The following is a 12362-nucleotide window of genomic DNA, read 5'->3' as shown; positions in this document are numbered from 1 at the left end:
GATAAGTGGAGGTCAGAGGTACCAGCAGTCCCTTCACAGGTGTGTCTGTTCACTTGAGTGTTCCCTGAAGCTGCCCTAGACAGCTGTCCACACTAGCTGGGGCTCTGAGGGACCTAAGTATGCCTGAATTTACCTGGCATGATGCTGTGTGCTCAGATCCTGTTCAGCCTGTATAGGCTACAGATGAGAGCACACTCGTGCCTGAGGACCGCCAGCTGATGCTCATGAACTCCCATGTCCTAGAGAAAGGACTGCCCCAATACTAGCAGGGACATGCAGTCCATACCCACCAGGAGCACAGGACAGGGCAGGGGAGACTGCAGCTGTAAAGGAGGCATCAGATATAGCAGCTTCCTCTCATATTCAAAGCATTTTTGTTGCTTATCTGCACTAGTCATGACAAGAATGGCTCATATCTAATTTAGGAAATACATGTCTTTCTCAGAGAAAATTAATGTGCAGTAACAAAAAGCTTTGCTCCAAAAGCAAAGATGCTTCCAATTTGCTTCATTTTTTTAACATGTATCTGTTTTTAAACTGAAAACTTGGAGATCTTTTGTGTATGCCACCACTTAATAGCTGTGGAACCTTTGGCCCATCACCTAACAGATATTTATTGACACCTAGTATGCACTGGGTGAGGCAGGAAAGGCACCCAGGGCTCAGGTGCCAACTCCCACGTGCCAATGTGAGAACAAGGGTCTCCTTAAATTCTGAGGCCTGGGTCCCTCATTTGCCTTATGCTGGCCCAGCCCTGGAAATAGGCACTAAAAAAAGGGGCCAATGACTCACTCTGTTGCACAATCCAGATGAGGAAACACAAAGGCATCTTGCACCCCTGTTATGTGGTTTCAACTGTGTGAGATCAACTTATGTTGTATAGGCTCATTACATTAGATTAATTAAAGGTTAGTGTTTTATAGATTAATGAATTCCAAGGGACATCCCATTTTCGGGTTGACACATGGCAGCCTCTGTGTTACAAGCTTGCCCTTTGGGGTGGCTGGTACACACACGGTACCTTCTCTCCCTCTGGCTCCAGGCTTCTCCCCGAGTCGCTGCTGCCCAGGAGGGAAGGCTCGGTCTCTGATTCAGCTCACAGGAATAAGCAGATGCAAAGTAGCCAGCTAACAGCAAGTAACCTGGGCTCTTATCATTTTTGCAAAACCCACTGGTTATACAGGGATTATCCAGATGGTACGTGGCGGCTGGATTATGAGAACACTCCAAGTGCATGCAGACAAGAGCACTGGGGTATAAAACCCTCTCTGTGAAGGCACCATTTTGGAAAGACATGCTCATGCTGCCTTGTTAAAACAAGAATAAGAGAATCCCAGACGTTAGCTAATCCAGCTACTGTCCATGAATAAATTTTCTGTGTGTCACCATCAATAAATATTTATCTTGTCTTTCCTACTGACAGGAAAACTCATGATTTCAAGTGGACAACTTCAAAACAACTGAATATTAGATTGTCTTCCTTACCTGAAACTAAACTGAATTTTTACACTGGCAAAAACAACTCCAGGGCACAAGTTTTCTGTATTACTGGAAGCTAAATTTATAATGCAGCTTCTTTACTGGAAGTACCTCTTCAAATACAATTTCCAGACATAAAACACTATTAAGACTTAAGCTGTCAGTAAAAACCCAATGTTTTCCATCAGACGTTAATCATCTACTATTTTCACACTTACACACACGACAACCAGCTACCTTAGAAATCTGTTAGAATGCTGAATTTGGGATCCATCCCAGACTGGGAATAATGAACGTTTCATTTTGTAAGCCTATTCCAACTGACTGGTAGTGGCTGCCTATAGTGCCATATGATGAAGTATGTCTCTAAGCTCAGTGCCAGAGCACCATGAGCAACTAGCAGTGCCTGCTATAAGGGCTTAGGAGTGAGAGTTGTAGCACACACACAATATGGTTACAGGTAAGGAAAAACACGGAGACAACTTCCAATACTATGGCCAACTGGACCCTTTGGTCTGTGTCTGTGCAAGTGTGTGTATCTGGGGAAGGAGCCATTGTTTTATTCCCTGAGCTCTCCTCTGGAGCTATAGAAAAAAAACAAAACCACACAAATAAATAAAAACAAAACTCTAGTTCCTTTGTATCAGGGCAGAAACAGAAAAATGGGTGCAATGAGAGTTGGTCAATCCTTCCAATGGGGAAAACTGCTGGTTAACTACCAAGCAGCACTGTGTACAGGTTATGGGGTTTCAACTAGCTAGTCCCCCATTTCCTCATGCTGACACATCTGTGAGCACCCTCCACGACTCTCAAAAGTAAAAGACTATGAATTTTTTCCTTAAACCTTTCATATCTGAGCCTGGGGGTATCCTACTGTCCACAAACATATACATGCTCAGTAGGCCACGGGGCACATAGAACATGGTGTTACAGACATGTGGTAAACACTGTTCCTAGTCTTCATTTTTCCCATTTATGTCATTCCTACTATATTAGAAACTCCAAAGCTCAAGGAACTATGACATAAACATTAATCCAAAAGAGTACCATCAAACACTGCCTGTCACACAACAGTGCCTTCCCCAACAGCTGTCTCTTGAGCTCAGCTGCTCAAAGTTCTGTGAGGAAAAGGCAGTTTGCTAATGCTACTTCTGGAAAGCTCTGAAGGATAAAGAAATTCAGATTAATATATAAACAGCCTTCATAAAATCATAAGAAAAAAATGATAATGATAACCAATTTTCACACATATTGAAACAGCACACTAATTAATATTGGTCATGCTATAGTATTCTGTTTTATAATGTAATTCACAATGAACAAATTTAACTTATTTATTTTCAATTAGCAGTCCCAATTATTTGGCACTAACAAAATTTCTAAAGCAAAGTGGACCAGGAAAAAGAAATCAATGTTCCTTTTGGCTTTTCTTGATAGTTTAAAAAGTAGAGAATATGCGGAAATACAAATATAGCATAAGTATACTAAGTATAAACATAGTATATAAACTTGCTTTCTATTTCCATAACTACATCTCACGTGTCTATAATTTATGCCCATCTATTTTCTACAAGCCTGCTTTTTTTTTTTTTTTTTTTTTTTTTCTGGCTGCACTGCACAGCTTGCAGGGTCTTAGTTCCCTGACTAGGGACTGAACCCATGCCCCCTGCAGGGGAATCCTAACCACTGGACTACCAGGGAATTCCCAAGCCTGCTTTTTTTTTTTACTTAATTTTGAGGTACTGAAGAGACTTGCAGAAAACAGAAGCCAGTTTTATTAAGTGGATAATAATTTTTAAATTCACAAATCACTTCCTGGATTTTTAACGGTTCAGCTATAGATGAGGCGACTCATTATCCTGTAGTCTTTTTAGAACCTGATCCCTTTCTTCTGGCCCCTTCACCATTGGGGAGCACCTGGGGGAACCCCAGTGCCCAGGCGGCTGAGGAGCACCCCCAGGGAGAAGAGTCAATAGGGCACTAAAGGCCAGAGCTGACTCCAGGGCAGAAGTGCACGTGAGAAGCAGCCACGCCATCTGGATTTCACACACAAAGCCTCCGAGGCCAGGGCTGGCTCAGACCCAGGCGCCTGTCTCCAGGCCCAGCCTTTCTTCCAGCAGCTACAGAGACAGCTAGGTCCCTGTTCCCATCTCTCCCCAAAGCAACTGCCACCATCACCATCCAACACATCTGGGTGAATCTGTTTGTGTTGGGTCAGCAGTCTTCTGATTGGACTGGTAGGATTTCCAATTCCACAATAGTGACTTCAGTAGCATGCTGCCACAATAAAACAAGTATTCTTATTAAATTCCTAAAAGCAAAATGATAGAGCCTAGAAATGGACAGAAAAGAACTGAAAAATAAACTGCCAGCATGTAATTCAGTATGATTTTCAAAGGCTGGAATTTTTTAAGGATCCAACTATAGATATCCTACTTTAACCATATAATGACTTTAAAAATGAAACTTTGGTAAGTCACACGAAAATTCACTGTAGATTATGAACATTTTATCATATGCCTTAAGCAAGAAACTAATGTCCAAATGAATACATGTCTTATATCTAATGAGAGTTAAGTATTTTTGAACAACCCTATAGACTTCAATATGTCCTTTGACTAGTTCTGACAACAAAGCCCTCTTGGGAAAACTCTTGATGGTCACAGTGACCACACCAGGAACATGCCTATGTACGCACAGCATTCTGAAGCCATGTTAGATCAAAACCCTCACATTCAGAAGCAGGTGCATCACCTACTTGAGTAGGTGGGTTTACCTGGAACCCACATAGCTCGGTTTTGGTTACCAGACTACCAAAGTGGAAGGCAAAGTCAGTGGGCATGTGGAAAACAAACTTGTCCCAAGGACCTTACGGTGCACTTTCACGTGGTTTATGAATCTCCTGCAAAGTGCCATTGATTTCGTTTCATCTACATATGGTCTAAGAGTAAGTGTAGGTAAAACAAGATTTCAACATATTTTCAAATCTTGTCAACCAAGAACTCCTGAGAAAATGCTCGTTTTGGCATGATCAGACATTGTTGTTTTCCCATCTCATCCAGGCCATCAAGAAGCTACAGCATTTTCTCGGTAAGAATAGTAAAATGCATAGTCACTTAGTAGATGTTGCAAGCTTGGAAACCTATATCAGTGGCATCATAAGAGTCAGTGTTTCCCATTAGCCAAAAGTAACATAGCGGTGACAAACAACTGTGTCTGTCCCATCCTTAAAAAGAAGTCAGAGGAGTGGGGAGGGGAGTGGAGGCAGGAGGAAAGGAAAAAGACATGCCTGCCAAATTCTCTTTGAAGCTGGGCCTTCTCCCACTCACCTCACACTTCCCCCGTCCACCTCACACTAGTACACCTTTCTCCTCCTTTCCTTTGTATTCCCCTGTGCCTCCCCCCTCCAAATGAGGTCAAGGCACCTCCATCCATAGCCTCACAGAGCTCATCTGTGTCACCCAGACTGTACCACCCTTCTTCTCTTCTTCTCTTGATCATGCCATTCCCCATGCCCTCCAGCCCCGGCCAGAACTAGCCTGCTACAGGCAAAGTGACCCTGTCAGCATCAGGCCCTATGGTGTGGTTTGCACACTCAGCCCTTCACCACAATGTGCCTCTCTCTTGCTTATGTTCAGAGGATGCTGGTCCATTTAGTTAATACTCTCCCCTGGGTTCTGCTTCCCCTATTGTCTGCTAACAGGCCAGCCTTTCCCAGGCCAGTAAGACACCTGTACCACCCAGGTACAAATTAACTGATGAGGGAGTGGAGCATGCTGTGTGCTGCCAGCTGTGTGTTCCAGTGTTTTAAAGCCTCAGACTGGCAGCAGGGCAGAACAGACCACGTCTCTGACTTCCTGAGAGCACCTGGCACCTGCAGCTCACCTGTGACGCAGAACTCCCTGAACCAGACACGAGGGATGCACACTGCCCACTGCTGAGGGCGTGAACCGAGCACACCAGCCATATTCAGGCTGCTGTATGAAGCTGTGAATACTGCCAAGGGGAGCCTGACCTGGGATCTACCTGAGGGTCTCCAGGTTGTGATCACTGAAAGCTCCTGAGGGGTTTCTGCATAAAGATAACTATGTTTCTGGAACAAACAAGCAAATGAAAGAAACAGCCTTTCACCATGAAAGCCAATGTGGTGCTATGGAGCTGAGGATACGGCAGGAAGTGGGGCTGCATGGGACCCTGTAGCACTCAGCATTCTATGCCCAACAGAGACCCAAGGGGCTATAGGGACGAAGACGGAGGTGAACTGAAGTGGACGTCACAGCTGTGGAGCCAGGGTGGCCTGGGTGGGCCAGCACAGAAAACTGACCAATCCCGTGCAAAGTTAGAAAGGTCCTTCTTTTCTGAGCAAATAAATCACACAGCGTGAGAAAAGAATGAGGATTTGTACATCCGGAACGTACTGGGCCTTTGAAAAGAGTGTCCGTTGACAACACTCAGTATTCACATGGTGTCTACAGCCCTGATCAAGGCAGAAGTATCAGCTAGAGGTGGCCCTGCAGAGCCGGCATCACCTTCTCCAGCTACAGTCATACGCCACTCTCAGTACGACTATCTTCAAGTAAGGGTAGTGACAGATTGCTTCATTTTAAAGGCTTACAGAATCACAATTGTGTCATAGTAATTAGAAATAGAAACCTTAGGAATCTATAGTACTGAGTTTTTAGCATTGGAGAATCTCTCTAGTTTTGAGTTCCAAAGGTAAGACCCACTCCCACACTTGTCCCTGAACTGGTCAGCTTCACCCATGTTACCAGGCCTGTACTGACCTGCCATACAAGAAGGTGATTTATCAGTAAATATCCTTAGTTTAGAGGATGATCTAGTAATCTACAATTTCCACACTTCATAATATTCTTATTTTAGACTGCATGTTTTGTGAAACTTTTCTATATTTCCTACTAAATATACAGTGACTTTTACATTCCCTACATTAGTAGATAAGGTTACCTAGAACAGAAAGGCATGATTCCCCCCCCCACCACCAAATTACACTGGCTCACTAGAAGAGGGAACACTCTGACCTCAACTTTTGCCAAAATTTCAAACGTTTTCTGTCTTTCCACTTCTCCCTCCACCCCCAGAGTTGATCAGCCAGAGGTCTCTGAGGGAAATCATTACACGTCCCCTCTCAGCTTCAGGGATGTGTGCAGCAATACATCAACTGCACAGAAGTGGCCCTGTGCATAGCTGGTGGGACCGCCCCAGGAACACTGACTTCTGGAAAGAGTGGACCATATCTCGTGGACAGCAGAGCAGACACTGCTGTTGCTCTGTCTGGGACATGCTAACCACAGCAGGACAGCAATCGTCAGGACTGTTTCCAGATCAACGTTCAGTTTAAAGCATAAACCTGCTATTTTATCATTTTACTGAATGAACACCATTGCTGGGATGTTACTGAGGAAAACAGCCCGTGGCCTGTCCTCCTTTCCTAAGAGCCCCAGTGAAGCCCACCTCCTTTATGTGGGGACTCTCAGGGCGAACTCAGTTACGATCCTTCTAATGCTTTAAAAATGCACAAGAGATTACGAGGTACCGAGGAAAACAAACAATGGATTTTACAGTACATACATTCTGGTGGAAGTCTGTTCTTTCTAAAAGCAAGTCTCTCAGTTTTCTTTCTGCTTTCTGCCAAGCTAAACAGGACTCCGTAAACATACTGACGAACTGGCCTATAGAGCAGGGCGGCGGGAGGCAGGTCTTTGCTGGCTTCATCTTCAATAGAAACAGCAATTTTGATTTCACCCTTTGCATGGAAGAAAGCAGAATAATATTGCACGTTTTTCATGTTGAATTTACAATAAACTCACAGAAATATACTGTATTATCTCCAGTTAACGAAATTGCAATTCTATTCCAAATCAATTGCTTAATAAGTTGCCTACATCAAGATGTTTAGGAAGAGTTCATTTAGCAGGTTGTAGTCAAAACATATGCTCAAAGAGTCAAAATAAAATCTACATTGTTTTATTTTTAATCTGGAACCAAGAACTAAAGAAAACCATGTAGATGATCCCAAAGTCTTTGAAACAGTCTAGATAGATAACATCAGACAACAAATAGAATAGAAAATGCTGAGAAGTGGCAAATTTTATTTATGAGTCAAGATAGCCATAGGTAATGAAATTCATAATTTTCAATGACCTATACAAAATCCAAGAAATGAGCACCCTGAAAACAAAATGGTCACAAATTTTCTCTACCAAGCTCTTCCATAAAAAATTACCATACACAAAAACGATCTACCTAAGAGAACTCTTTTAAGCGTTATTCATTTTTAAAGTGTTCGGCATGTATCAGGCCTCTGCCCCAGTGCACCAAGTACTCAACAGACGCGTCACACTGACTGAGAGGGCGTGATTGTCACTAGGGGCAGAAAACGAAGGAAGCCCCGTTCTGTTCATCACCCCCATCCCCCTCTGCCAACACAGCAGGGGCTCTGCTGTGGCTCCAGGAGACAAATGACTGCTACGACCACCTGCACCTGAGACCCTGGTCCTGTCTTGAATATTTTATGCCATCAAGGTACATCTCAAGAGATTTCACAAGGAATTTTATTTATGTATATTCATAACATAAAAATATATTTATGACCTCCAGTGTCTATTAACTCTATTGATACATACTTTTAATTATGTCATTGCATTTGCTCTTTCTTTCACATAACTTTTATTTCAAAATTGGTCTTTTCCCTTATCAGAACCTTCATACTCATTAATCTAGTAGCTACATGTGGTTAACACTCATCTAGTGAGTATTACTCTCTCAATATTATGAGACTTTGATAATTCTCTACATTCTTATTATGAAGCTTCACTACAAATGTCTCAGCCTGGACAATTTAATACCAGAGCTACTCAGGTCCCAGGAAACAGTATACATTTTAGTCTAAACTTTTCCCAAATATATTGAAAAATTTTAGGTGGCACCTTAAAATCAGAAGATAGTCGAGTTCACTTTTCTCAACCACAGTGATTTTATCAATATTTGCCCTTGAAATCAGTGAGTACCGAAGAGGAGGACAGGCAGTTTGCATCACTCAGATTGATTTAACCGACAGTCCCCAAGTCAGATCCACCAGCATGACAGGGCACAAACAGCAGGGGGTCCAGGGACCTCATATTCCAAATAACCACAAAGAGAAAGAGCACAATCTTCCCCAAACTCGGGTCCCTTTAAACTTAGCAAAATCCTTTTCCCGCAACAGTAACTTTCACTTACCCTTATAATTTATGTTGGACCTGAAAAATAAAATGTTTACTTTATAACCATAATCTGAGAAGTGATACCACACATGCATACCCATGTCAAATAACAGATGAGACTTGGAGGCAATTACAATTTAAAAATACATTAAAGGACCTGAATAAGTAGTACTGGTCTTCTTTTCCTTTATTGTACAAAATATAATATTCTTCATGTCCTTTAATTTATAAAATATAAAAGTAAGCAGTTCAAATGAGTCAATTAACGGTTCAAGTCCAGCTCAGGAGTGCTGTGGAATGGGAGTGACTTTTGTATTTACTGACTCCATTCTACAAACCATAGATGGACAACAGAAAATAGGAAGAAAGAAGTTTGATCATATATGGTGGTATAGATACTGATGAAAACATGTTAAGTATACATACAGTAATTCACCAATTCTGCATGAGAAATCTGGTCACCAAGTTAACTTGTTAAATTGTAGGTCTGTGATTATAAACATAAAGACTACAAATCATTGAGGAAGTTTAAGTACACATAGATCTATTCAAGACACTAAGATGCAGAAACAATTAATACCACACTGTGTATCTATTTAAGCATACATTTAGTAAGATAATAATAAATCGACGAGGTCCTGTATTCCATTTTTTGCTCTAAGTGCTCAGTGAGGTAGAGGAACAAGTCGAATTACATGAACTGCTATCAGCCACTCAGAAGTTGGGTATTTCTCGGACAGATGATAAATCAGATATTGAATGTGACATCATAATTTAACTTGACACTACAGCATAAACATGATGTAGGAAATTTTGAAATTAGAAATAAAAAGAATAAAATTACAAATCAGAAAATAATATGACGTGCCGTTAATTAGAAGTTTCAAAAATATTTTGTATTAAATGGAAGAGGAAAATAAGACTTTTCCCAAGTTCTTCTTTTATTATATTTGCAAGTATAAATTTCCATCTTTTTTCTCCAAGTTTAGAAAAGGGAAAATGAACTTTGTTTCAAGTAGCTGGTAAGATAAAAAGCAGTTCCAAAAGGAACAAGGACACGCTCCACAGGAGTGACCACTGTGAGATGACGGCCACACCCACAGCCCCCGTGCATACCTTTGTCAGGACGTGGAAGATGTAGGGGTACATCAGCCCCTTCTTGTGCCGGTGCTCGGCCACTCTCAGCACCTCAGGCGCGACGGGGGGCAGGGGCGGGGTGGTGATGTCCATGTGGTTCCTGGTGGGCATGGACAGGAGGCACGGAATTGGCTGAACAGTGCCAATCTGGCTCCCCTTTCCCTCAGCAAGCTGGCTGCCCGAAGAGGCAGTGGACGAACCTTCTGCCTACAGAGCAATGGGTGAGAGGGGAAAATGGTTTCATGTCACATTTCCACTCCTTTAACCTGTCTGTCCACTTGCAACACAGAGTCCTATCCAGAGACATGTGATTAACAACTTCGCCAATGAGGACAAGGGAGCTATGATCCACTCCTCCTTGGACAGAGGAAGTGGTAATCGGACACCCACTATGCCTGTGTTGGGGGTGGGAGCCTGGAAGACTGCTGCAGCTTCTGCTGGGTGACCCCCACCCATGGCTCCTCCCTTGGGATCCCCGTGGGGTGAATGGCCTTTTGTGGTTGCTAACCCTGGTCCCACCTGGCTCCCCCGACGTGGCCAACTCCTGTGTTTCTGCCTTCTTTGGAGACCCTTCCTAAACTAAATAGGCAGCATCCTCCCTACAGATAAAAAAAACTAATGCTCTGAGAGGGTATGCCTTTCATCTGTTGTAACAAGACCAGTAACTCATGGACCTGGGACTCAAAACTAGGCTCAAGTCAGGCCTGCTCTTCACCACCACCACCAGTTGTTATTTAAAGAAGAAACAAAAACCAAACCTCAGGCATTCTCTTAGGTCATTAAAAGCCCCAAATTAAGTATATGTAGAGAACTATCTACCAAAAATTAAAACCAAAGAACAAGCTAATACCATTAAAAATGATGAGTCAGATCTATATATACTAACAGAGAAATATGTGCATGGTAAACTGTCAGGTGAAAAATACTCATTCTGTAACAACCAATAACCAAAATACAGAATGTATGTACATGAACAGGAAAGCGTGTGGACACCAAATGATCACCTCAGTGCTGGATTGCTGCAAGGCAGCAGGACCAAGGGGAGGAAAGGCAGAGGGAGAGTCTTAGTTTTCTCTTTACAAATTTTAGCAAATTCCTAATTGTTTACCAAGAGCAATTATTATTTTTGCAGTAAACTTTTTTTCCTCACAATAAATCCTAGTAATAATAATTGCTCACTGATTTTGTGGCACCTTAAAAATATACATTTTTCTGTTTTGAAACGAAATGTATTCTTTACAGTGGTATGCAACAAGTGCTTAATTTTATCCATTAAAACGTAAAGTGCCAAAATTAGTCTTAAGAAGAATAACTCATGGATAACTCACGAGTGTTTTGTACACTTTCCATTCCATAGAATGTAGACATGAACAACTGAAAATGCTTTGGGAGGTACTTTGCAAATAGTAGGTATCCAGAAAGCATTTTTGTTACCTATTTGCAGGATAATCATTCAACCGTGAGAATATCTCAGAGTTTTAAACAGATTTCTGATATTCCATCACCTTGTATAAAACAAGCCCTCTTCCAGCCGGAGACCAGCTCATCCTAAGTGATCACATGTGGGGACAGATGTGGCTTTGTAAGTTAAACAGATATTTCTAGAGATGAATATTAACACGTAGAAATAGGAAAAAAAAGGAAAATAAAATTTAGTTTATCTTTTTCATTTTTAATGTATACATCCCAGGTGGTTTTCTCACTTAATCACCACAAAAACCCTACAAGAAATGAGGGTTCTGGAAGGCTATGCAGCGAGCAGAGAGAAGAGGATCTCTACCAGGTCACCACCCTGCCTGTGAAAGAAAGCAGGCTGGTGGCAGCACAGCCCTGGGGTTCCTCCTTCCTCTCTCACCCCTGCCAATGTATTACTCATAAATAACATGCTTAAAAAAAGAGAGAGCATTTTACTTTAAACCAATCCCTGGCACTACATGCTGAAAGAAGGAGAATTTGAAAGAATAAAAGGCATAGACTTACTACCTTTGTTTGGTCTCCTGAGTCTCCCCGTGCTGGAGGTTCTGAATGGCTTCCTGTCTTCTCCCAGCCAATTTTGTTCCCACTGATATGGCTGAACATAAAATGAACAAGAATACTGATTAGTGTCGACCACTTCCCACACATGCTCATGATAATAAGGGCCTGCACTAAGCCTACAGACTCAGTGATACCTTATGCTTTCCTGATCTCACCTCCCCCAACAACCTATCTCCAGAGAGAATCCTATCACAGGAACACTTTCCACCTACTCCAAACAGGTAGGTGGTAACCACCCACTGTGGAAGAGGAATCAAGCGCCTAACTCATGCCTCACTGCTTAAAGATGGTCTAGGATGTGCTAGTGCCTCAGGGTACAGAGGAGACAAAGGCAGACCTCGCCTTTGGGAGCTCAGTCATCTTGGAGCAGTAAGATTTTAAAAATCATATTTAATTGATAATTATCAGGCAGTAGAAGATTGAATGTTATCTGGGTCACATGTTACTCAATTTATAAATAAATGTAAGGTATTACATGTCAAGTGA

The 12362-nt window shown here is 42.2% G+C and overlaps 1 protein-coding gene across 3 annotated transcripts in view; it reads right to left on the bottom strand.

Moving 5' to 3' along the window:
* Positions 1 to 12362, bottom strand: part of FAM120A (family with sequence similarity 120A) — a 104276-nt gene that overhangs the window by 29655 nt on the left and 62259 nt on the right. For all 3 annotated transcript variants that reach the window (XM_004284106.3, XM_033413651.2, XM_049711481.1), the window contains exons 8-10: positions 11823 to 11910; positions 9819 to 10046; positions 7069 to 7243 (exon numbers count right to left, since the gene is read on the bottom strand). In XM_004284106.3, the coding sequence (XP_004284154.1) occupies positions 7069 to 7243; positions 9819 to 10046; positions 11823 to 11910 (491 nt within the window). The remainder of the gene's footprint in view (positions 1 to 7068; positions 7244 to 9818; positions 10047 to 11822; positions 11911 to 12362) is intronic.

The sequence above is a fragment of the Orcinus orca genome, chromosome 6, assembly GCF_937001465.1.
Source record: "Orcinus orca chromosome 6, mOrcOrc1.1, whole genome shotgun sequence".
Classification (NCBI taxonomy): Eukaryota; Metazoa; Chordata; class Mammalia; order Artiodactyla; family Delphinidae; genus Orcinus; species Orcinus orca.
The sequence above is the reverse complement of the archived record's forward strand: the minus strand, read 5'-3'. Positions and strand labels throughout refer to the sequence as shown.